The sequence below is a fragment of the Lissotriton vulgaris genome, unplaced genomic scaffold, assembly GCF_964263255.1.
Source record: "Lissotriton vulgaris unplaced genomic scaffold, aLisVul1.2 SCAFFOLD_410, whole genome shotgun sequence".
Classification (NCBI taxonomy): domain Eukaryota; kingdom Metazoa; phylum Chordata; class Amphibia; order Caudata; family Salamandridae; genus Lissotriton; species Lissotriton vulgaris.
The window spans coordinates 1148161-1175161 of record NW_028244089.1 but is presented as its reverse complement, the minus strand read 5'-3'; the positions used below and the strand labels follow the sequence as shown (position 1 = coordinate 1175161).

General features: G+C 48.7%; 1 protein-coding gene across 2 annotated transcripts in view; it reads left to right on the top strand.

Moving 5' to 3' along the window:
- NCKIPSD (NCK interacting protein with SH3 domain) overlaps positions 1–27001 on the top strand; it is a 312878-nt gene that overhangs the window by 125391 nt on the left and 160486 nt on the right. For both annotated transcript variants that reach the window (XM_086948742.1, XM_086948741.1), the window contains exon 6: positions 23036–23206. In XM_086948742.1, coding sequence (XP_086804868.1) covers positions 23036–23206 — 171 coding nt within the window. The remainder of the gene's footprint in view (positions 1–23035; positions 23207–27001) is intronic.

Here is a 27001-nt window from a genome sequence, read left to right as displayed (position 1 = left end):
CAGATATGTCAAAACCATAACGCGGTTTTAACTGTGTTTTTCTTTAATGAACATGTGCATAGATAGGGAGGATAAATAATGGTGAAGTCTGCATTATTGTATGAGGTAGGGGTGTGCAGCGTTGTCCGAGTGCTTACTGCACCACACAGCAGGAATGTTTCTGCACATGAATAGGCGGAAACCCAGCAGGGAAAGCGAAGTAGATGCCCCAGTAGTTGGTTGTTTTGATGTTAAGACATCAAATGTCGACAATGTGTGTACCTAAAATGTCAGATCGCTGCAATACTTTTTAACACTGCCCATTCTCATCTTCATGGCCCACCCAATCTTGTTCATGGCCCTCCCTGAGCAAGAATCCTAGAGCTGGGCCTGGTTGTAGGTATGACTTATTTTGTAGTATCAAATATCTGGATACAATGAAGGAAACAGCAAAATACAAGTCGGGCGGCACACTATGCTAAGCACAGTCTTTTAGCTGATGTGTTTTTAAGCCACGCCCTTAATTATATTAGCCACGCCCCTTCGAGAGAGACCCCCTCAGTTTTTTCATCCCACTTAAAGCCCTAGGCTGGGGCTGTATTAAAAGCGGCATGTGAGATTTCAGTCTGTGCCTTCGGGCATCAGTGACGTGTACATCGCCGGCGCGTGTTCACCGGTAGTTTATGGGTCTGTTCAGGAACAGTCTGTGGTTTAAATTACGAACCCGGGGATGCATGTTACAGAAACAGGACTTGGGTGAAGAGCTATGGATCTGTCGCGGTCGCATAGGCTTGAAGAAATAATTACTTGTATCACGTAAGGCCTGTGTAGACTGATGTCTGCTGGTGTTTCTCTGCTGGATTTCTTTGCCTACAATAATGACTAGTTTCTGCGTTATTTTCACAGAATAGTGTCATTAAAGCACACGGTGCAATGTGCCGCGACGGCCGGTTTGAACTGGAAATGCCCTGAATGTGGCCTCTATTTCTGGCACGTGGTGCGTCCTGTGGACACCGGTGCTTCCTGTAGATGTGACCGCGTCTTTCCCTTCCCTGGAAGCCTTGGCTGGTTCCACAGCTGTCAGGAGCTGACCCTCGCCCAGTCCCATGTGAGAGCAACTCATCGACGCACGCACTGACACAGCTCACTGCTTTTGTTCTTTTGTGACAATTATTGGGTTGTAACTTTTAAGAGGCGCAGACAATAGATTTCAAGTAGGAACTTTATTGAAGTTCACAGGAACAACCTCTAGATCCGTCCTGTCTCCAGCAACTGTCTCCTCCTCTCTCTGGTTCTGCTCCAGAACCCTCCGATGCCGGTAATCATGGAAGGAATACAAGGCATGTTGCTAGGACACATTGGTAGGATGCAACATTTAACTTTTGTGTTATACATAAAAAAGTCCTACTAACTGTGCAGCAGGTGTTTAGTTAGGTGAGAGATTCCGTTTTCCGTGATGGTCAGCTGATAGGTATCTTTACAAACGTTCTACGATCTATCTCGCACCGATGCCAGGAAGCGCTGGTTCCCTACCTGAGGAATGGCGCGCAGGGACATGCAAGTATGGGCTTGAAGGAGGTTTCTTGGCGCGGCCTCTGTTTAAGCAGCCCCTTCATAAATGATGTCACAGTAGTCTGGAAGCCCGTGCTAACGTCATCAAGCGAAGCGACATCTAGAACGCCTATTGTTGGTGATGGTTCGAGGTGCAGAGAACTGTTTTTTTGGCCCCTTTAAGGTATGATAGTGAGGTGGACTGGGAAGGGAAGGATGTTTGTTGGTGTGGGGCTGTGTGTGTGAGGTGTGGTGCAGTCAGGCCGCAGTACCTGGATGCAGCGTAACCAGTAGAGTAGGATCTGCTCCAGTCTTGAGTTTGAGCTCTTGTGCTGGAGTGAGGACTGCACTACAGTGGAAGTGTGTGCCGAACCCGCCATGCCTATGTGCACGAGTGTGGAAGGAGCGCTCTACATGTACTTACAGGGGCTGTTAAAGTTTCTCTTCATTTGTCACCACATATGATCCTCTGCACTAGTGTGTTTGGATGTGAGCACTGAATTGCCACTTAAAAAACAATCTTGAGAGGGCTATACAATTTTCAAATAGTCGTACGTAAGCAAATAAAGCTGGAAGCTACATGTACACCAGAATGTCTTACTCCGATTTCGAGCTCTGGAGAGAGTGTTTCAAAGATGTGATCATTGGTAGAAGGGTAATATTGCGTATTACCATTCAGCCAATGACTGGACATTTGAAGTAGATGGATATTTCAATTCTCAGCCAGTGCACGGACGTCCGCTCTGGAGTGATGTTGTGTTATGTTACGAGCTCCTTCTAGTGCTCACGGACTGCAGACGGTTTCATGGCGCTAAGGTGTTCAGCCTTCGCCAGACAGCCAGGTTTGTTGGTGCTCACGAAGGCCATAAGGGGGGAGAAAGAACGAATACTTGCTGGAGACTGTTCCAGGAGGAAGGAGACACCACGGAGAAGCTGAGAGTGCTTGTGTAAGCTTGATGAAATACATACACAGAGAGTGGAAGAGCCGAAGCGGCACAACCGAGGCTACTTATCGCGAGGCGGGAACGTAGAGGACACAATTGACCACAGAGAGAACCTTAAACTTGAGACTGTGCAGAGCTGCAAAGAGGGGAGGGTGCTTAGCGCCTGCATACTTTTGCCACACCCTAAGCGTGGAAGGGTATTCTCAGATGTGAGACCCTTGCTCATTGCACCATCAGGATTCAAGCAAACTGGGCCGAAGACGGCTGTAATGCCAGAAACCGGTCCCCGGGAGCTTGTTTCCTTCCCAGTGTAAGAATTGGCTTTTGTAGTTTGGTTTGCCCTGTTCCCATCATGCACTGGGACAGGAACAGACTAATTTGCATACAGCCAGGTTCTGAAACTGGGATGGTGCAGTGAGCTAAAAAACGGTGTTGGATCTAGCCCTGATCTCTTGACTGGGTGAGAGCTTTCTGCTTAATTCAGAGACTCTGTCCCTCACCACCCCTTGTTGTAAATATTTTTGTCCACCCTAAGCGTGGAAGGGTATTCTCAGATGTGAGACCCTTGCTCATTGCACCATCAGGATTCAAGCAAACCGGGCCTAAGACGGCTGTAATGCCAGAAACCGGTCCCCGGGAGCTTGTTTCCTTCCCAGTGTAAGAATTGGCTTTTGTAGTTTGGTTTGCCCTGTTCCCATCATGCACTGGGACAGGAACAGACTAATTTGCATACAGCCAGGTTCTGAAACTGGGATGGTGCAGTGAGCTAAAAAACGGTGTTGGATCTAGCCCTGATCTCTTGACTGGGTGAGAGCTTTCTGCTTAATTCAGAGACTCTGTCCCTCACCACCCCTTGTTGTAAATATTTTTGTCCACCCTAAGCGTGGAAGGGTATTCTCAGATGTGAGACCCTTGCTCATTGCACCATCAGGATTCAAGCAAACCGGGCCGAAGACGGCTGTAATGCCAGAAACCGGTCCCCGGGAGCTTGTTTCCTTCCCAGTGTAAGAATTGGCTTTTGTAGTTTGGTTTGCCCTGTTCCCATCATGCACTGGGACAGGAACAGACTAATTTGCATACAGCCAGGTTCTGAAACTGGGATGGTGCAGTGAGCTAAAAAACGGTGTTGGATCTAGCCCTGATCTCTTGACTGGGTGAGAGCTTTCTGCTTAATTCAGAGACTCTGTCCCTCACCACCCCTTGTTGTAAATATTTTTGTCCACCCTAAGCGTGGAAGGGTATTCTCAGATGTGAGACCCTTGCTCATTGCACCATCAGGATTCAAGCAAACCGGGCCGAAGACGGCTGTAATGCCAGAAACCGGTCCCCGGGAGCTTGTTTCCTTCCCAGTGTAAGAATTGGCTTTTGTAGTTTGGTTTGCCCTGTTCCCATCATGCACTGGGACAGGAACAGACTAATTTGCATACAGCCAGGTTCTGAAACTGGGATGGTGCAGTGAGCTAAAAAACGGTGTTGGATCTAGCCCTGATCTCTTGACTGGGTGAGAGCTTTCTGCTTAATTCAGAGACTCTGTCCCTCACCACCCCTTGTTGTAAATATTTGAACCACTTCAAGGCACATGAGAAGATAATTGGATGGGTCCAAATAAAGGGAAGTGCATCGTCAAATGTGGATCCCATGATAACTGCAACCACCATGTGCTTATCTTCTCATTGAGAAAGGGGCAACCTTTCGTCAAGCGCGCAGCGCGATGAGAGCAATCGGACACCCATGCAGAGATCTAAGGCCGAGAGAGATGCCGGAGTCAAATGGGACCTCTAGACTTCAGACTTTTTTTAAGGGGACGGAGCAAAGGCGCATCTCTGGAGGCTTGTAACTATCCCTCCTAAAGTAAATTTGGGCACCTACTGCCAACACGTCACTTGGGAGAATTGAGCTTTAGCCATTGACCGCCCTCCCACTGCCCTATACTTTTTGTGTAGTTATGCACGGTCCTGGAAAACTGCACCACACCATCAACCTTAGTAGTAGGCGGGGTGTTGTTGCGCACATCTAGAAGCCGAACACAAGAGTTCCATTGGCTCAACATAAAGGCTGCAGAGACAGGGTTGGCATGGCAGAACCATGAGTTACAAACTTGACATTGGGTTACAAACCGAACATATAGACACTTGGATTAGCGGCAGTGAACCGCGCCAGTGGGGTGAGTCTTTGGCAAATATTACAGACCCCTCTAGTGTTTGGAAGTTGAGGGTTACTGTTCAATGGTCAGGTCCTTGTTGATAATTTGGTGAGTGGGGGGGGGGGGGGCGGTCTGACTTTCTTTCCCCCTTGTGCTCCTTTTGTGCTGAGGAGCCATGAGAGGGCCCACAGTCGAGAAGAGTTGTTGGAGCCATCAAGGAGCTAACAACTACTGACTGAAACCGATTGGAAAGAAAAGACAGAGCAAGAGAGGGCAAAGCTAGGAAATAACATCGCCTGAAGGTAGATCATCAGGATGGAGTTATCGACCGCATCGAATGTTGTGGATAGATCAAGGAAAACAACCGGCACCGGCTGCCCCGGTGAGCTTCCATTCTGAAGGTTGCAGGTCGAAAAAGAGAATTGGTGATGTGCAGCAGTGTGCAGATATTGAAAAAAAAGTATCCTTAATAGTGTCATTGGCGAGACTTGTACTATTTGGTTATGGTACTGAGGCCAGACTTGATGTGAGCTCAGACTGAGCTCTCACAGGGGCCAAAGAGTCTACCTCGGCCAAATTCTGGCCGCCATATTTGTTTCACTCTTACTAGTTTAGTTTACAAGGCAATGACTTCCCCAGAACGTTCATGTGGTCTGTGTGTGAGACCCTACCAAACCAGAATCTTACAAGATTAAAACCAAGTCAGTTTAAAAGACTACTATTGTGTAAGACAAATGTCAAAAACATGAAGAAAATCGAAAGTTGTACAGCAGCCAATCGCTTTATGCAAAGCATTGAAAAACGCATTCAGTGTCATCCTTTAAAAAAAAAATTGTTGTATATAGCGCGAACTAGACCTGAGACATCGGGTATCAGAGCGCTTTACATGAGCACCAGTTACGTTACATGAGGACACATTCATTTTTGTTAGGCACGGGGAGATTAAGTGATTTGTCCAGAATCACAGGATGTTGAGCGTCGTTGCCGAGACTCGAACCCGGTTCCCCAGCTTTGAGGTGCACCACTCTCGTCATAAGGCTACATCCTCTCAAGAGACTTGCATAAAAGCATGGGTCCTTCAAGCAGGTTGTACGCAAACCAGGCGCCTTTCTTGGTTGTCCTGTGGGTAGACTGGTTGGTGAAATGTAAACTAATGATGGTGTTTCCATTGAAATTAGAAACTATTCAGGAGGGGAAAAGTCTTTAAAGGCACAAAATGAAATTTGTGTCTGAGAAAAGATGCACTGGGATTAAATTATTGGGCGTTCTCATTGTAACATTGGAAATTCATGCAAAAAAAACCAAAGCGGGGTAAATTACATAGCTGAGCCCAACATTGCTGTGTCATATTCTGGATGTGTTGGCAGGTTTCTCCAGATCCTCCAATGGAAACTTTTCAAAAATTGTTCTCAAGTTCTGGTAGTTAACTCCTTCGCTGCTCTGCACATTCCCCTGCTGTGCTGGGGGGAGCGGCTGCGCGCGCAGCGCTCCCATGCTCATGACGAGCTCAGCTGAGCTCGTCACGGCCACACCCGTTTCTTTAGAACGCTCAGCACAGCAGGGGAATTAGCCCAGCGTGCAAGCGTTCTTAAGGCCATGACGAGCTCAGCTCGTCATGAGCACCGGAGCACTGTAGCTCATGACTAGCTGAGCTCGTCATGAGCATGCAAGGTGTTAATAATACTTGGGAGAAAGGTGGAACATTTTCAGGGCAGACTTTCTCAAAGTGCAGCCCATTCCTTTCCAGATGCAGTGTTCCCCATCCAACTCCACATTCACATCCATAAGAAACGCACAGGACTTACTGGTCCACCTAGAATTCTTCCAGGCAGACGGCGGTCTAATTGTTTCAGGAGCATCTACACCCTTTTCATAGCCAACACTTCAGGGGGTCCTGCAGGGCGGGATGTCTTTGAGTCTCTTAAACACCAGCTGAATGGAGAAAGATGCTACCTGTTCGACTGGGGCACAGGTGTCCCACTTGTCAGGCCCCAGTGAACTGGGCATTGTGTGTCCAGTCCTTTGACGTGGTAGCTTGAGGTCTGTGTCATTGGATGGTGCAAGATAAGTGTCCTTCTGTTCAGAAATGTGTATTTCATTGGAATGCCCTACAGTTGTGCTCACCTAGAACATGAAATATCTTCTACCTGAGCACAAGTGTTAATGTTAATGTTAATGTTAAAAGATTTCTAAAGCGCACAGCTGCCCCAGCAAAGGAGCGTCCCGGCGCTGTCAGACCTGAAACAGAAAATTCAAGAGTATAAGCTACTCCAATGGAATACACACTTTGGCACTGTAAGTACAGACTCGTGAGATAGTTCATGAAGATAGGAAGTGTGTTTGCCTTATAAGTTTTGATGTTGTGTCCTGGCCGAGGAACTGTATCAATTTCAGAGTTGAGTTGGTTACCTTCTTCTCAAGCGCGGGTTGTCGCTCCGGAAGGAGCATCCTGGCACTGCATTCTCCCAATATTTCATCCTAGTGCTAGTTTCTTAGTTTGGAAATGCTGAGCCTGTTTTTTCCTTTCAGTTCTTGGTAGATACTTTTAATTCCACCTTGTGATTCAGTTGTGTTTGAGCTGGATTTACCTACACCTGACTCTGGTTTAAGGATGTTCACCTTGGACCCATATATTATGCCTCACAACTTTCATAACAAGTGCAGGAGGCTTCTTTGGTGGGAAGTGCCACCGTTTTCTCCTGTCAATCAGCCATTGGATCATAGTGAGGGGGGATATAGCCTGGCACATCCTAAGGACACACTGGTTGTCTGGGTCCTGTTCTGCACTTGGATGCATTTCCACTGCCTGTTCCTAAAATGTCTTCCCTGATGGTTGAGTTACTTTTCCATTGGTCCGCATGTGAGAAAGGATTGCATTATCACAAGATGTACAACAGTGGTTGCCATTTCAGAGAATACATTAACTGTTGGTAGTAGGAACTGTTTAAGATTCATAACTGACGACTGGGAAAGAGATGTTAAAATACAAATCGAACACACAGTGCACATTTCTTAATCCCTATTCTGTTATTTTCTGGTACCTGTTCAATTTCTCATTAATTGATTATTCTGCTTGGCCTCTTTACACAAGGTTTCTGCTTTGCTTAAATATGTAATTGCATGTCCAGCTGTTTTTGTGGCTTTTTCATTTTTGTCCTAGAAGGGTGTCTGGCGTTTTCACAGGTCTGATGCTATAGAACCGGTTTAAATATCCACTCTGAATTTTTAGGAGGAAGTTCATATGTTCTTTGCTGTTTCCTAAGAGTCAATGTCATGAAAATCAAAAAGTGCTCCATTCCTAAGAGCCAATGTCATGGAAATAAGAAAGTGCTCCACGCCATGTTTCACCTCTCAACTGGTCAACAAATCGCCTTCGAGTACCAACTGCATGAGCCCTTGCGGCCATTTTCTGACTCTTTGGGTTCTGCACTTTCTGCTATGTCTGGTGTTTGTGTGTGGGGTTTCTTTATGCAGTGAAGTTCTAGTTGGTTGAACGAATATTTGTTCCACTTTACCAGATTCTTCGTAATGTCCTACAGCGTGGGTTGCTTCCGTAACAATAAAAGCAGATGACTGGGCACCCATTTTTGGTATTCTCGGTTGAGTAGTTCAATGTGCCAGCGCCTCACTCTACCGCGCCTCATTGCAGCCTCCATGCAGATGTGCATTTGTAAGGCATTTACACCAACAACATTAACTGTCCAGATGTGAAGGCCTCAGGATGTATGTGCTGTAAAGTCTGTCTCTGAAGGATGCCGCGCCCCTGGACAGAGACCACGACAGCTCGGTACACTGCCCTGTAGACGTCCCACTGATTGATCCTCAGATCATCACACGTGATGCCACATGTGCATCAAGACATGTTCATTCCTGCCCTGGAGCTCTTCAGTGTTGGCCAGCATCACTACACTTTAGAGCCCAGGGGTAAACTTAGGTTCTAGTCCGTTGAATAAATTCAAATATGACGTACTCTTTTTCAGATCTTCAATCGATGTCAAAAGTTCCAGGCCACCCAAAATATTCCAAGTCTTTTACTGTGTATCTAAGCAGCGTGTTGCATTCTGTTGTTTACTCACAAGTTTGCTTGACCTCCTATCAGAAGTCTTCATTTCTGGGTGCCCGCGCTCCTTCAATTCGGTCAGTGAAGGGATTCCCTCTTCGGTTCTATCTTTGTTGTTCTCAGAGTACCAGGTTTTCAGGGTAGTGTTTGTGTCACAAATGTGTGTATTTATATATAAAAAAAAAATCTTGTAGAAAGTGGCCTCTAAATTATTAAAAGTATGCACTAGTTTTATTAAAAAGGTTACAAAAAAAAGACAGTGACTGCAATCGACAGTGTCTGCAAAACTTCGTGGCTACGTAAGGACTAAAACTACTAGAATTGAGATAAGTCCCCATAAAAGAATTAAAAACCACAGATTGTGAAGGATCAGACAATATCCAGACCAAAGCCAAGAGCTGAAAATGATGCTGATTTCCTAAATGCGGTCTGTGCTCATCTTTCAGAAGCATTTCGGTTTTGCCATGGAGCCATTGTCTGTTTTCCTCAAGCCTGCTGTTTTGTGTCCCTCCAATACATAGTCTACATAAGAGAGATGAGACATCTCAACTCCTGGCCGGACCCAAGCGGGTGCAATATATTTCCCTATGATCTGCCTTTGTTCCATTTATCACCTCGCAGAGGACATTGAAAGAGAAAGAATCTACTTTGTTGGGTTTGCAGAATATACTTTGCGTAAAATCTTTCTGTTTTCTTTTGTGGAAGACACTATCCCCCAGATTTATCATTGACATGTTTTGCGAGTCCTTAATGGCGATTATTAAGGAACCACTATGAAAGACTCGCAAAACGGGATTCATGTGGAAAACGCAATATGTATTGTGATTTCTACAGCTTCCTTATTTGCGATTCGCTAATTGCGAATCGCAAATAAGGAATGACTCCCCATTCATTCCTACGGGCCTTAATCGCAAATAAGGAATGAATGGGGAGTGATTCCTTATTTGCGATTAACAAATAGTTATTCACAAATAAGGATGCGATTTCAAGGGTGCCAGGGTGTCCAAAGGACACCCTGTAGCACCCCATAAATGGTAATGTACACTGGTGTTGCCCACACACATGTCCAAAGGACATGTGTGTGTGTAACATACAACTTAGAAAAATGCACTAAAGTGCATTTTTCTAAGTTTTCGCTATTTACCACGTAGTTACACTTCGCGGTAAGTAGCGGCCCCAGATAGCGAAATCGCAATTTTAAAATGGTTCATGAATTGCTTTTAAGGAATCTCAAATTGAGATTCCTTTTAAATGCAAATATTCGCAATTTAGCGATTTTTAGAATTGCGATTTTTGCATTTGGGATGATGAATCCCAAATGCAAAAATAGCGCTCGCAAAGGGTCGGATTCTCAGAATCTGGCCCTTTGCGAGCCGAGTTCGGCTTCATGAATCTGGCTGTTAATGTCACTCCCATGTGTCTTTTGAAACTTTTGACGTTGGGTGAAAGTCCCAGATCAGGAGCTTCAGAGTTCATTTAAGATGGGAGATTATGCCGTAAATAAGAGAGAGTAGAGAAGTACTAGAAACGAACAAAAAATGCCGGCATTGGCAGACCATCAAAAAACCTGTTAGAGTTGAAAAGCATTTCCGTTATAAACATCAACATGTTGTCTTTAGATCGCACGCCATGCAGGGAGACGTCTGTAATTGGTATTTGTAGTCAGTAGTTCAAAGAAATCTTTTAAGTGATTCTATCAAGGAGTTTACAACACCTCAAATGGACACATCTACCCCTGTAAAAATAAACGCTTCATTCTCGTCTGTTGTGAAATTCTAGTTCTGCGGCTTGCCTGTATTCAAGTGAGCGACCGCCATTGCAGAGCAGTGGAGACGTGAAGTGGCCAGGGGCACACGGCTCAGTGCCAGGAGCCGGGAGTCACTCGCCCCAGTGAGGCGAGCTGAGGAACCGTGAGGGTGTCCCGGTGTGCAGATGATGAATCGAGGTGTTGTGGCTGGTGGCAGGAATGGATGGTCGTGTCCAGGCGCCCTGGAGATTCATGGCGCGAGCAGCCGCGTGAATCAAACCCGACAGGAGGAGATGCGGGCTGTTGAAGCAGGAGCCGGAGGAGGAGTGGGGGACATGAGAAGCAGTCGGAGGAGGAGTGGGGGACATGACCAGCAGGGGCGGCCTTAGGCATGTGCAAGCTGTGCACCTGCACAGGGCCACCAAACCCCAGGGGCCGCCACGCCAATATATATCCTTAATATAATAATCCTCTGAGGATGGATACATATTTGCGTGGCGGCCCCCCGCTCTGTTTCACTTCCAAACACCCTGACACCCCCCTCTTCACTGGCCTCCGCGCTCCGCCCCCGCCCAGACCCCCTCTTCCGGGGCCCTCTACCTACGCTCCCTGCCCAGGGCCGCCATGAGCCTAGAGCCGCCCCTGTGACCAGCAGCCGGTGGAGGAGTGGGAGACATGACCAGCTGTCGGTGGAGGAGAGGGAGACATGACCAGCTGTCGGTGGAGGAATGGGAGACGACAAGCAGCCGGAGGAGGAGTGGGAGACATGACCAGCAGTCGGCGGATGAATGGGAGACATGACCAGCAGTCGGCGGAGGAATGGGAGACATTACCAGCAGCGTGTCGGCGGAGGAATGGGCGACATGACCAGCAGTCGGCGGAGGAATGGGCGACATTACCGGCTGGCGGTGTTTCCATTGTAGTCAACGGTCTGCGGTGCTTCCTGGGCCCAGCACCCACACGCCCCAGGCACTTCCATCGGCTTTAGGCTGCTGCGCTCCAGTCCTCACTTATACTCATTGTGAATGGTGCTCACCGTGTATGCTCCTTACTCATGCTCAATGAATGCTCCTCACTGGTGCTCATTGTGAATGGTGCTCACAGTGTATGCTCCTTACTCGTGCTCACTGTGAAAGTGCCTCACTCGTGCTCATTGTGAATGGTGCTCACCGTGTAAACTCCATGCTCGTGCTCACTGTGAAATCTCCTCACTTGTGCTCGCTGTGAATGATGATCACCGTGTATGCTCCTTACTCGCGCTCACTGTGAAAGCTCCTCACTCATGCTCATTGTGAATGGTGCTCACTGTTTATGCTCCTTACTTGTGCTCCCTGTGAATGCTCACTTTTGCTCATTGTGAACGGTGCTCCCTGTGAATGCTACTCACTCGTGCTCATTGTGAATGGTGCTCATTGTGTATGCTCCTTACTCGTGTTCACTGTGAAAGCTCCTCATTTGTGCTTATTGTGAATGGTGCTCACCGTGTATGCTCCTTACTCGTTCTCACTGTGAAAGCTCCTCACTTGTGCTCATTGTGAATGGTGCTCACCGTGTATGCTTCTTACTCGTGCTCACATTGTAAGCTCCTCACTTGTGCTCATTGTGAATGGTGCTCACTACTATGCTCCTTACTCGTGCTCACTGTGAACGCTCCTCACTCGTGCTCATTGTGAATGGTGCTCACTGTGTATGCGCTTTACTCATGCTCACTGTGAAAGCTCCTCACTCGTGCTCATTGTGAACGGTGCTCATTGTGTATGCTACTTACTTGTGCTCCCTGTGAATGCGCCTCACTCGTGATCATTGTGAATGGTGCTCACCGTGTATGCTCCTTACTCGTGCTCACTGTAAAAGCTCCAGACTCGTGCTCATTGTGAACGGTGCTCATTGTGTATGCTCCTTACTCGTGCTCATTGTGAAAGCTCCTCACTCATGCTCATTGTGAATGGTGCTCCTCGTGTATGCTCCTTACTCGTGCTCACTGTGAAAGCTCCTCACTCGTGCTCATTGTGAATGGTGCTCATTGTGAATGCTCCTTACTCGCGTTCACTGTGAATGCTCCTCACTCGTGCTCACTGTGAATGCTCCTCACTCGTGCTCATCGTGAATGGTGCTCACCGTGTATGCTCCTTACTCGGGCTCACATTGTAAGCTCCTCACTTGTGCTCATTGTGAATGGTGCTCACTGTGTATGCTCCTTTGAATGGTGCTCACCATGTGTACTCCTTACTGGTGCTCACTGTGAAAGCTCCTCACTTGTTCTCATTGTTAATGGTGCTCACCCTGTATGCTTCTCACTCGTGCCCACTGTGAAAGCTCCTCACTCGTGCTCATTGTGAATGGTGCTCACAGTGTATGCTCCTTACTCGTTCCCACATTGTAAGCTCCTCACTCGTGCTTATTGTGAATGGTGCTCACCTTGTATGCTCCTTGCTCGTGCTCACTGTGAAAGCTCCTCAATCGTGCTCATTGTGAATGGTGCTCACCGTGTATGCTCCTTACTCGTGCTCACATTGTAAGCTCCTCACTCGTGCTTATTGGGAATGGTGCTCACCGTGTATGCTCCTTACTCGTGCTCCCTGTGAATGCTCCTCTCTCGTGCTCCCTGTGAAGGCTCCTCACTCATGCTCATTGTGAATAGTGCTCACCGTGTATGCTCCTTGCTCGTGCTCACATTGTAAACTCCTCACTCGTGCTCATTGTGAATGGTGCTCACTGTGTATGCGCTTTACTCATGCTCACTGTGAAAGCTCCTCACTCGTGCCCATTGTGAACGGTGCTCATTGTGTATGCTACTTACTTGTGCTCCTTGTGAATGCGCCTCACTCGTGATCATTGTGAATGGTGTTCACCGTGTATGCTCCTTACTCGTGCTCACATTGTAAGCTCCTCACTCGTGCTCATTGTGAACGGTACTCACCGTGTATGCTTTTTACTCGTGCTCACATTATAAGCTCCTCACTCGTGCTCATTGAGAACGGTGCTCATTGTGTATGCTCCTTTCCCGTGCTCACATTGTAAGCTCCCCACTCGTGCTCATTGTGAACGGTGCTCACTGTGAATGCTCCTCACTCGTGCTCCCTGTGAATGCTCCTCACTCGTGCTCCCTGTGAATGCTCCTCACTCGTGCTCCATTAGAAGGCTCCTCAATCGTGCTCATTGTGAATAGTGCTCACCGTGTATGTTCCTTACTCGTGCTCACTGTGAACGCTCCTCACTTGTGCTCATTGTGAATGGTGCTCACCGTGTATGCTGCTTATTTGCGCTCACTGTGAAAGCTCCTCACTCGTACTCATTGTGAATGGTGCTCACCGTGTATGCTCCTTACTCGCTCTCACTGTGGACGCTCCTCACTCGTGCTCATTGTGAATGGTGCTCACTGTGTATGCTCCTTACCGCGCTCACTGTGAAAGCTCCTCACTCATGCTCATTGTGAATGGTGCTCACCGTGTATGCTCCGTACTTGTGCTCACTGTGAATGCTCCTCACTCTTGCTCATTAAGAATGGTGCTCACTGTGTTTGTTCCTTACTCGTGCTCACTGTGAACGCTCCTCACTTGTGCTCATTGTGAATGGTGCTCACCGTGTATTCTCCTTACTTGTGCTCACTGTGAATGCTCCTCACTTGTGCTCATTGTGAATGGGCTCACTGCGTATGCTCCATACTTGTGCTCACTGTGAAATCACCTTACTCGTGCTAATTGTGAATGGTGCTCACCTATATGCTCATTACTAGCGCTCACTGTGAAAGCTCCTCACTGTTGCTCATTGTGAATGGTGATCACCGTGTATGCTCCTTACTCATGCTCAATGAATGCTCCTCACTGGTGCTCATTGTGAATGGTGCTCACAGTGTATGCTCCTTACTCGTGCTCTCAATGTATGCTCCTTACTCGTGCTCACAGTGAAAGCTCCTCACTTGTGCTCATTGTAAATGGTGCTCACCGTGTATGCTCCTTACTTGTGCTCACTGTGGAAGCTCCTCACTCGTGCTCATTGTGAATGGTGCTCACCGTGTATGCTCCGTACTTGTGCTCACTGTGAATGCTCCTCACTCTTGCTCATTAAGAATGGTGCTCACTGTGTTTGCTCCTTACTCGTGCTCACATTGAATGCTCCTCACTTGTGCTCATTGTGAATGGTGCTCACCTTGTGTGCTCCTTACTCGTGCTCATTGTGAAAGCTCCTCACTTGTGCTCATTGTGAATGGTGCTCACCGTGTATGCTCCTTACTTGTGCTCACTGTGAATGCTCCCCACTTGTGCTCATTGTGAATGGTGCTCACCGTGTAAACTCCATGCTCGTGCTCACTGTGAAAGCTCCTCACTTGTGCTCGCTGTGAATAATGATCACCGTGTATGCTCCTTACTCGCGCTCACTGTGAAAGCTCCTCACTCATGCTCATTGTGAATGGGGCTCACTGTTTATGCTCCTTACTTGTGCTCCCTGTGAATGCTCACTTTTGCTCATTGTTAACGGTGCTCCCTGTGAATGCTACTCACTTGTGCTCATTGTGAATGGTGCTCCCCGTCTATGCAACTGTGAATAGCAAGGACCCCCTGGGTAGTAACAATCTATAGACTTCTAGGGCAGGGTAGCAACATATGCGAAAAAATCCTAGGACGTCTAGGTATGAGTGTACAGATAAGACAGGCCAGTTATCAAGAAGGAATAGTAGGGAAGATTTAGAGAAGTTATATAAAAAGTATGTTTTTATTCTGTATATTTAAAAATCATATTAGAAATGACAGGAGGTCAAACCAATATGATGGGTTTCAAAATCACTTTGTCAAAATTACATACAATAGTCATACTGTATAAACATAAAATTCATAGTACATAAAATAATGGAATATATTAACAAAAGCATACAAATAATCACATCAAAAATAAAACAAGCATAAGAACTCACGCGTGCTCCCTGTGAAGGCTCCTCACTCGTGCTTATTGTGAATAGTGCTCACCGTGTATGCTTCTTACTCGTGCTCACATTGTAAGCTCCTCACTCGTGCTCATTGTTAATGGTGCTCACTACTATGCTCCTTACTTGTGCTCACTGTGAACGCTCCTCACTCGTGCTCATTGGGAATGGTGGTCACTGTGTATGCTCTTTACTCATGCTCACTGTGAAAGCTCCTCACTCGTGCTCATTGTGAACGGTGCTCATTGTGTATGCTACTTACTTGTGCTCCCTGTGAATGCGCCTCACTCGTGATCATTGTGAATGGTGCTCACCGTGTATGCTCCTTACTCGTGCTCACTGTGAAAGTTCCTCACTCGTGCTCATTGTGAACGGTGCTCATTGTGTATGCTCCTTACTCGTGCTCATTGTGAAAGCTCCTCATGCTCATTGTGAATGGTGCTCACCGTGTATGCTCCTTACTCGTGCTCACTGTGAAAGATCCTCACTCATACTCATTGTGAATGGTGCTCATTGTGAATGCTCCTTACTCGCGTTCACTGTGAATGCTCCTCACTCGTGCTCATCGTGAATGGTGCTCACCGTGTATGCTCCTTACTCGGGCTCACATTGTAAGCTCCTCACTTGTGCTCATTGGGCATGGTGCTCACCGTGTATGCTCCTTACTCAGGCTCACATTGTAAGCTCCTCACTTGTGCTCAGTGGGAATGGTGCTCACTGAGTATGCTCCTTTGAATGGTGCTCACCATGTGTGCTCCTTACTCGTGCTCACTGTGAAAGCTCCTCACTCGTGCTCATTGTGGATGGTGCTCATTGTGTATCCTCACTCGTGCTCACTGTGAAAGCTCACTCATGCTCATTGTGAATGGTGCTCACTGTGTATGCTCCTTTGAATGGTGCTCACCATGTGTGCTCCTTACTCGTGCTCACTGTGAAAGCTTCTCACTCGTGCTCATTGTGAATGGTGCTCACTGTGTATGCTCCTTTGAATGGTGCTCACCATGTGTGCTCCTTACTCGTGCTCACATTGTAAGCTCCTCACTCGTGCTCATTGTGAATGGTGCTCACCCTGTATGCTTCTCACTCGTGCCCACTGTGAAAGCTCCTCACTCGTGCTCATTGTGAATGGTGCTCACTGTGTATCCTCGTTACTCGTGCTCACATTGTAAGCTCCTCACTCGTGCTTATTGTGAATGGTGCTCACCTTGTATGCTCCTTACTCGTGCTCACTGTGAAAGCTCCTCACTCGTGCTCATTGTGAATGGTGTTCACCGTGTATGCTCCTTACTCGTGCTCCTTGTGAATGCTCCTCACTCTTGCTCCCTGTGAAGGCTCCACACTCGTGCTCATTGTGAATAGTGCTCACTGTGTATGCTCCTTACTTGTGCTCCCTGTGAATGCTCCTCACGCGTGCTCCCTGTGAAGGCTCCTCACTCGTGCTCATCGTGAATGGTGCTCACTGTGTATCCTCGTTACTCGTGCTCACATTGTAAGCTCCTCACTCGTGCTTATTGTGAATGATGCTCACCGTGTATGCTCCTTACTCATGCTCACATTGTAAGCTCCTCACTCGTGCTTATTGAGAATGGTGCTCACCGTGTATGCTCCTTACTCGTGCTCCCTGTGAATGCTCCTCACGCGTGCTCCCTGTGAAGGCTCCTCACTCGTGCTTATTGTGAATAGTGCTCACCGTGTATGCTCCTTGCTCGTGCTCACATTGTAAACTCCTCACTCATGCTCATTGTGAATGGTGCTCACTGTTTATGCTCCTTACTTGTGCTCCCTGTGAATGCTCACTTGTGCTCATTGTGAATGGTGCTCCCCGTCTATGCTCCTTATCTGTGCTCCCTGTTAAAGCTCCTCACTCGTGCTCATTGTGAATGGTGCGCACTGTGTATGCTCCTTACTCGTGTTCACTGTGAAAGCTCCTCACTTGTGCTTAATGTGAATGGTACTCACCGTGTATGCTTGTTACTCATTCTCACTGTGAAAGCTTCTCACTTGTTCTCATTGTCAATGGTGCTCACCGTGTATGCTTCTTACTCGTGCTCACATTGTAAGCTCCTCACTCGTGCTCATTGTTAATGGTGCTCACTACTATGCTCCTTACTTGTGCTCACTGTGAACGCTCCTCACTCGTGCTCATTGGGAATGGTGGTCACTGTGTATGCTCTTTACTCATGCTCACTGTGAAAGCTCCTCACTCGTGCTCATTGTGAACGGTGCTCATTGTGTATGCTACTTACTTGTGCTCCCTGTGAATGCGCCTCACTCGTGATCATTGTGAATGGTGCTCACCGTGTATGCTCCTTACTCGTGCTCACTGTGAAAGTTCCTCACTCGTGCTCATTGTGAACGGTGCTCATTGTGTATGCTCCTTACTCGTGCTCATTGTGAAAGCTCCTCATGCTCATTGTGAATGGTGCTCACCGTGTATGCTCCTTACTCGTGCTCACTGTGAAAGATCCTCACTCATACTCATTGTGAATGGTGCTCATTGTGAATGCTCCTTACTCGCGTTCACTGTGAATGCTCCTCACTCGTGCTCATCGTGAATGGTGCTCACCGTGTATGCTCCTTACTCGGGCTCACATTGTAAGCTCCTCACTTGTGCTCATTGGGAATGGTGCTCACCGTGTATGCTCCTTACTCGGGCTCACATTGTAAGCTCCTCACTTGTGCTCAGTGGGAATGGTGCTCACTGTGTATGCTCCTTTGAATGGTGCTCACCATGTGTGCTCCTTACTCGTGCTCACTGTGAAAGCTCCTCACTCGTGCTCATTGTGGATGGTGCTCATTGTGTATCCTCACTCGTGCTCACTGTGAAAGCTCACTCATGCTCATTGTGAATGGTGCTCACTGTGTATGCTCCTTTGAATGGTGCTCACCATGTGTGCTCCTTACTCGTGCTCACTGTGAAAGCTTCTCACTCGTGCTCATTGTGAATGGTGCTCACTGTGTATGCTCCTTTGAATGGGGCTCACCATGTGTGCTCCTTACTCGTGCTCACATTGTAAGCTCCTCACTCGTGCTCATTGTGAATGGTGCTCACCCTGTATGCTTCTCACTCGTGCCCACTGTGAAAGCTCCTCACTCGTGCTCATTGTGAATGGTGCTCACTGTGTATCCTCGTTACTCGTGCTCACATTGTAAGCTCCTCACTCGTGCTTATTGTGAATGGTGCTCACCTTGTATGCTCCTTACTCGTGCTCACTGTGAAAGCTCCTCACTCGTGCTCATTGTGAATGGTGTTCACCGTGTATGCTCCTTACTCATGCTCACATTGTAAGCTCCTCACTCGTGCTTATTGAGAATGGTGCTCACCGTGTATGCTCCTTACTCGTGCTCCCTGTGAATGCTCCTCACTCGTGCTCCCTGTGAAGGCTCCTCACTCGTGCTTATTGTGAATAGTGCTCACCGTGTATGCTCCTTGCTCGTGCTCACATTGTAAACTCCTCACTCGTGCTCATTGTAAACGATGCTCACCGTGTATGCTTCTTTCCTGTGCTCACATTGTAAGCTCCTCACTCGTGCTCATTGTGAACGGTGCTCACCGTGTATGCTCCTTACTGGTGCTCACATTGTACACTGCTCCTAACTCGTGCTCATTGAGAACGGTGCTCATCGTGTATGCTCCTTTCCCGTGCTCACATTGTAAGCTCCCCACTCGTGCTCATTGTGAACAGTGCTCACATTGTAAGCTCCCCACTCGTGCTCATTGTGAATAGTGCTCACCGTGTATGCTCCTTACTCGTGCTCACATTGTAAACTCCTCACTCGTGCTCGTTGTAAACTATGCTTACCGTGTATGCTCCTTTCCCTTGCTCACATTGTAAGCTCCCCACTCGTGCTCCTTGTGAACGGTGCTCACCGTGTATGCTCCTTACTGTGCTCACCGTGAAAGCTCCTCACTCGTGCTCATTGTGAATGGTGCTCACTGTGTATGCTCCACGCACGTGCTCACTGTGACCGCTCCTCACTCGTGCTCACTGTGAAATTGTCCAGAGTTGCTCCACGGAATCCGGCTGATGCTTATAAGGGTCCACCTCCAAACGTCACTAACCCTCTAGTACAAACACACAGAGGGTGTGAGCCATTAGGTGAGGGATAAAAAGAACAGGGAAGGGAAAGGGAAGGGATATACCTGAAACGACAAAACATATACTTAGAAACACTCAACTGGAAGAACAGGCTACTCTCATAAGGTCTCACTAAAGAAAACACCCAAGTACCTTGTGGTATGAAAGCAAACGGCCCTGACGATACTTCTCCTCACCCACCTTGAGTCACTGTACGAATCCTAGTGGGACACAAACATAGATCAAGTAAAAACAGTCCCTCATGCGCACCTAGGTCACAAACCCCCACCCCTGTATTTGGCATACCATGACAAGAGGCAAGAGACTCGAAGAATTGGTTTCTGTTAATAAGCACAGCACCCTGCTGGAGTAGCCAAATGAAAGAAGAGTTCTCTGGGATAGACGTATAAACAACAGTTTCCTTATTACCAGAAACGGCAGTGCGTGGGAAGCAAGAACTACCACACTCCGCTCTGTATCGTCATAGGTACCAGCACGGTTATCAGCAATACTTCCCAGTAACAAGGAGTCACTATTATATATATCCTCGGTATATCCGAGCAGCTTGTAAGTCTCTCCACTCTTTCTTCACTCCAGAAAGAGGAAGAAGGCAGTTCACGGTAGCGTGTAGATTCCACCTCCACCACGCTCCACGAACTGAATGTACTTGTTAATGATCCAGGAAATCAACAAAGGGCAAAGTCCCCTCACGGATCCTTCTTGAAAGAAAAGCTTAATACAAATAAAAAGAGAACGGCAACGCGTGGCCGAATACCACCGCTCTCCGCTCTAGCACAAGGAGGAACAGATACTGCGTAGCCAAATATCCGCCCGCCTGGAATAAGCGAGCAAGCTCCCCGCACTCAATGATCCTACCTGGAGCTCTGGACAACGAAGGGGATTAAACTTGATCTCCGATACAGGACCGCCGAACAGACCAGCGGTAACCAAACACTCCGGGCGATCCCGGAAATCTGACGAATTACACACAACAGGAAGCGTGTTCGCGCTGCTCATGTAGTCCAACACACAGGGGAGTCTGGGAGTTGTAGTCTTTCACTCCCGACCCGTTTTTCGTGTTCATTGTCCCAGCGCTTGCGCCGTATACTTCGCATTGCAGGCGCAACCTGGGAATTCCTGACAGAAATCACCTCACTTGTGCTCTTTTTGATGGACCCCAGCCAGGATGCGGTCAAATTCCAGGAGGACCTCTCCTATAGTAGGCTGGATGGATGTGAATTGTCTCCAGCTTAATGCGTCTAAAACTGAGATCCTCCTATTAGGCAGACACTCCCATCTATGGGGCAAAAGTTGGTGTCCGCAGGACCTGGGTATCTCTCCTGTGCCTAAAACTGCTGTAAAGAACCTTGGCATTCGGGTGGACAGTGCCCTATATTTTGAGGAGCACGGCAAGTCTGTGGCAGGGACCTGTTTCGGCATACTGCGTGGCCTCAAACCCATTTTGGGCTTTTCTGAACCCCACACTCGCCAGTTGGTAGTTCAAGCCTCGATTTTGGCCAGGCTGGACTAATACAACAGTCCTCTGCTCGGTGCTAATAAATCTGTGACCAATAGGCTCCAGCGCACCATGAATGTGGCAACTCGTACTTTACTTGCTGTACCGAAGCACAGCTCTGTTTCAGGTGCGTTGCGCCGACTCCACTGTCTGCCTATTGAGCAGAGAATCCAGTTCAAAACACTGTGCCGTGCAAAAAATACTGGCGGGCGTCGGCCCAACGATGCTCAGTGATCTATGTCTTCCCTACATTCTAACCGTGCTCTGCGTTCTGTGGACCACCTCTTGCTGTGGGTGCCGCGTGGCATGGGTACCGGTGGTGTTCATTTAAGATACGAGCACCAACTCTTTGGAACTCGCTCCCTCTCTCAGGAACATCTCCAATCATCTGGCCTTTAGAAAATCAGTAAAGACCTGGCTGTTTCAGTAGCAGTAGCCTTATATCCTCTGTCTCTTAGCACTAGGACGTCCCTTTGCTGGGACAGCCATGTGCTCTACAAATCTCCTAGCATAACAGCTTGGGGTGTTACAACTAGACATGCAGTGCTGATGTCTTGCTCACTAGGGACCTCTAGGAGCAGCTTGCGGTACTGCAACTAGACATGCAGTGCTGGTGCCTTGCTCACTAGGGGGCTCTAGGAGAAGCTTGCGGTACTGCACCTAGACATGCAGTGCTGGTGCCTTGCTCACTAGGGACCTCAAGGAGCAGCTTGCGGTACTGCACCTAGACATGCAGTGCTGGTGCCTTGCTCACTGGGGACCTCAAGGAGCAGCTTGTGGTGCTGAACCTAGACATGCAATGCTGGTGTCTTGCTCACTAGGGACCTCTAGGAGCAGCTTGCGGTACTGCAACTAGACATGCAGTGCTGGTGCCCTGCTCACTAGGGACCTCTAGGAGCAGCTTGTGGTGCTGAACCTAGACATGCAGTGCTGGTGCCTTGCTCACTAGGGACCTCTAGGAGCAGCTTGCAGTGCTGCACCTAGACATGCAGTGCTGATGCCTTGCTCACTAGGGACCTCTAGGAGAAGCTTGCGGTACTGCAAGTAGGCATGCAGTGCGGGTGCCTTGCTCACTAGGGACCTCTAGGAACAGCTTGCAGTGCTGCACCTAGACATGCAGTGCTGGTGCCTTGCTCACTAGGGACCTCTAGGAGCAGCTTGCGGTACTGCAAGTAGGCATGCAGTGTGGGTGCCTTGCTCACTAGGGACCTCTAGAAGCAGCTTGCGATACTGCACTGAGATGTACAATGCTGGTTCCTGGCTCACTATGCAAGCATTTGCAATGCACTGGGTCTTGCATTACTGAAAGTATGAGCTATTGACGTTGCATTATTTACAACGCCAATACCTCAAACTATTAGTAATGCGAGACCTATTGCATTGCAAATGTATGTTTAGGACTTGTGCCCTGGGTAAAACTATCTCCATCGTCACCGCTACATGTTTATGAAGTATGTGAAGAAACAAACTCAGAATAATCTATCCGGGTAGAGCTTCTGCGAGCACCGAAGCAGCAACGTCAACCTCCGCCCCTTCTCCTCCTGGCTGTACTGCTGTCTTCAGTTTATAATGTGGTAAAAAAGTAAACGTGACAATTCTTAATTGATATTTTTTTATGTTTTATCTGCAGCGTGTGCATTTGTAATCAATTCTAAATGTGATGAGGAAAGGGTCGGACTTCTTGCATTCTTGTTACGTGTCACACTTACTCCCTCAGTTGTAACCTTGTTCTCAGAAGCTTCAGGTATAGTATTTTGGTTCCACCGCTAAGATTGCTAACAGACTTGCACTTTTGAAGCTGGGTGTCCAGCAGCAGTCCAGGAGGGCCGTATCGCTGCTAAATATGAATAACAGACACAGACTATGAGAATTAAATCCCATTAAGATTCATTGTATTGGAAGTTTTAATTGCGTGGGTTTTAGAAAGCCTGCCATGGGCTGTATCTGGCCCTCGCGGACCTAGGTTGGACATGCCTGTTATATTGGTTAATGTTTAACAGAGTGGAGGTTGGGGGGTGTCTAATATCGCTTTGCAGAAAACCGCAGATTCCTGGACCTTCTAAAATCCATGCTCCATGTGCTTCTTTCCTAACAGGATCTCAGCTTGGAGCTACCTTCTGGACACGTGTGCCATGATGAACAGCGCCTAGAGGTGATATTCGCAGACTTGGCGCGCCATAAAGATGATGCACAGCAGCGCAGCTGGGCCCTTTACGAAGACGAGAACGTCATTTCCTGCTACCTGGACGAGCTGCTTCTCATCCTGGTGGGCACGCTCTTTACTTCCGTTTTCCTGAATGTGTATATATGTGTGTGTGTGTGTGTATATATATATATATATATTTTTTTTGGGGGGGGGGGGGCGCGCAATCATTCTTGCTTGAGCTTCATGCAGCCCTTTCTTCTTGCATGAAAGGCAATCATATTGAAAAAATAATGTGTGTTGTTTAAGGTGACACGTTTCTAATATACACTGTATTCTAGCATAGCCCGCAGGCGGCAGGAGCAGGGTATAAATTATAGATCACCTCTGGATAGTGCGCAGATAATTAGAATGGGCGTGCGGTGTTCAGGGCACATGCGGCGCAGTGTTCCAGGAGCCCACCGCCCTCAGAAGCCTTGCAATAAATCTCGGTGCCTGGCGAGTAAAAGGCAGCCTGTTTCTTGCCAGACGTTTATCATATTATTTGTTCACTTTTTGACAAATGCACAAACGACTGCGAATGTGACACTAGTGCATCTTGGCTGCGGCTGTATTTTTCTTTCGGTAATCTTATTTTTTTGGGGTGGTTGTTGGTGGGTGGGGGGGGTTGTGATGTAGCGCAAATTCGGCCCGAAAGTATCAAAGCGCTTTACATGAGCACCAGTTGCGTTACAGACGGACACATTCATTTTGTTATGCACGGAAGATCAAGAAATTTGCCCAGAATCACAGGATGCTGAGCGTCCCTGTCGAGACTCAAACCTGGTTTCCCAGCTGCGAGGTCGACCACTCTAGCCGTTAGGTCACATCCTCTCCCTGCAGAGGTTTCCAGAGTACCAGAATCCTCTCCCTGATGGGCACGGGAGTCCAACAGTCTCTGAAAAGTCACCCCTTCCTTTGCATACTCAACCATGACCTGTAAATCTGGCAACCAAGACAGTGTCCACCAGGCCTGCAAGGGATGACGTGTAGGAGGGCGACCCTTGCAAGTCAGTAGCCCACCGCCACCAGCACACCTCATGCCCCCCCCTCCCGGGGGCGGGGCGTGACTGGAGTTCAGATGAGACTGAAAAGTGGGGTTCAGTTATGAGTTTGACCAAAGTGAGCCCCCACCTTGTTGTTCTTGCATTACAAACAGCATAGACCGTCTCCTCGCCCAACGCCCGCACGAGCCGCTGGTGAGGTCTCCTATTGGTGATCATCATTAAAGTCCTGTAAGGAAAGCAGCGATTGGCTGAGCCACTCAGAACCCTGGCGCCACCTGCTGGTACTTCCTCCTCTGTAGGTTCAATGGCAGGGACATGAAGCAGGTGCAGATAGAGGGGGCGCTGATTTCAGTCCAGGCCGCTGCCTAGAAGCGGCAGTGGGGTGGGTGGGGGCAAAGGGCAGAAATTGGGTAAAAAACATAGTTACTTCATGTCCACAGAACCCCCGCCCCGCAACAATAACCAAACATCCCGCAAAATAACACACAAGACACCATTGTTAGTTTGGGGAAAGTTGCTGCAGGTTTATTACATACAACGTTATGTAATAATGATGGGTTATCTTACGAGCGATCCAAGGGCAGGTTGCATTCTCGCCACCTGCCCGCCTGATGAGCCAAACAGCACCGTGGCGAACCACCCATGTGCTGCACCATTATGGTAATGAATCTACTCACGCCCCTTGCGGGGCGTATCTAGGCAAACCCCCGGTTGCACAGGCAGACAACCGCCCGAAGGACTACTGGGGCGCCGACACAGGTTCCCGGACCTCCCATGAGGTTCCAGGTTTTAGGCTCTGGCACCCCTATGTGCCCGCTGAAGTACAGTGCGGCGCCTCTCCGCTTCCGGATCGCCCTGTAACTCCGCCTGCAACGAAAAAGGTACACATTAAAAGTTCCAACAGTTGCCACCCCCCCATACTGACACTCAGGGTAAGAGGTAGGGAGGGAAAAGAGTGTCCTAGAGGTGACTCGCGACGTCCGGAGCGGTAAAGAGGCAGTAAAGATGACGAGGAGAGGTTAAATACCCCTCGCCCTGCCTACCGCCCCGGACGTGCGTCACTGGCCCACACATCCTCCCACCGGGACTCTCCTGCCCGGAGGGGATTGGCTGACTAGATAGGGGGCGAGGCAGCCCTCTGTAACTACGAGCCCGCCCTCTTGATGGCCACCGGGTGGCCTCGGGCAGCTGCATAGTTACATCATGTCCACAGAACCCCCGCCCGCAACAATAACCAAACATCCCGCAAAATAACACACAAGACTCCATTGTTAGTTTGGGGAAAGTTGCTGCAGGTTTATTACATACAACGTTATGTAATAATGATGGGTTATCTTACGAGCGATCCAAGGGCAGGCCGCATTCTCGCCACCTGCCCGCCTGATGAGCCAAACAGCACCGTGGCGAACCACCCATGTGCTGCACCATTATGGTAATGAATCTACTCACACCCCTTGCGGGGCGTATCTAGGCAAACCCCCGGTTGCACAGGCAAACAACCACTCAAAGGACTACTGGGGCGCCGACACAGGTTCCCGGACCTCCCATGAGGTTCCAGGTTTTAGGCTCTGGCACCCCTATGTGCCTGCTGAAGTACAGTGCTGCACCTCTCCGCTTCCGGATCGCCCTGTAACTCCGCCTGCAACGAAAAAGGTACACATTAAAAGTTCCAACAGTTGCCCCCCCCATACTGACACTCAGGGTAAGAGGTAGGGAGGGAAAAGAGTGTCCTAGAGGTGACTCGCGACGTCCGGAGCGGTAAAGAGGCAGTAAAGATGACGAGGAGAGGTTAAATACCCCTCGCCCTGCCTACCGCCCCGGACGTGCGTCACTGGCCCACACATCCTCCCACCGGGACTCTCCTTCCCAGAGGGGAGTGGCTGACTAGGTAGGGGACGGGGAAGCCCTCTGTAACTAAGAGCCCACCCTCTTGATGGCCACCGGGTGGCCTCGGGCAGCTGCATAGTTACATCATGTCCACAGAACCCCGCCCCGCAACAATAACCAAACATCCGCAAAGTAACACACAAGACACCATTGTTAGTTTGGGGAAAGTTGCTGCAGGTTTATTACATAAAACGTTATGTAATAATGGTGGGTTATCTTACGGGCGATCCAAGGGCAGGCCGCATTCTCGCCACCTGCCCGCCTGATGAGCCAAACAGCACCGTGGCGAACCACCCATGTGCTGCACCATTATGGTAATGAATCTACTCACACCCCTTGCGGGGCGTATCTAGGCAAACCCCCGGTTGCACAGGCAAACAACTGCCCGAAGGACTACTGGGGCGCCGACACAGGTTCCCGGACCTCCCATGAGGTTCCAGGTTTTAGGGTCTGGCACCCCTATGTGCCCGCTGAAGTACAGTGCGGCGCCTCTCCGCTTCCGGATCGCCCTGTAACTCAGCCACAGCCCGGCAGGCGGCCACCGTCGCCGTCCGGGCCCCCCACCACTTAGCTACCTACATTACCTGCAACCCTTGCTCTGCAAAGCTTCACGTAAATCCAAGAGGAACAAGTCCAACCCGACAGGTGAGGGGTGAACCCCATCCAACTCAAAGTACCCCTTGATCTTGTCCTGAATCATTTCATGTCTGATGAAGCCCATGCCCCTCTGGAGAGTGAATTTCTTCATTGCGCTGTTGAGTTTTCTCCTAGACCTGTCTATAGCCTCACAAGACTTAGCACCCCGCCACACCCTACGTGGCACAATTTCTGACCACCAGCCTTCACATTCTCCCACTAATCTGCAGACTTCCACTAGGTCCGTTTTACTCTTCTGCAATAGAGTAGACCTACCCAGGTTTGTGAGGTCATTGCCACCCAGGTGAATGACCAAGTGCTGAGGCAAGGCCCCTACCGCTAAAAGCGC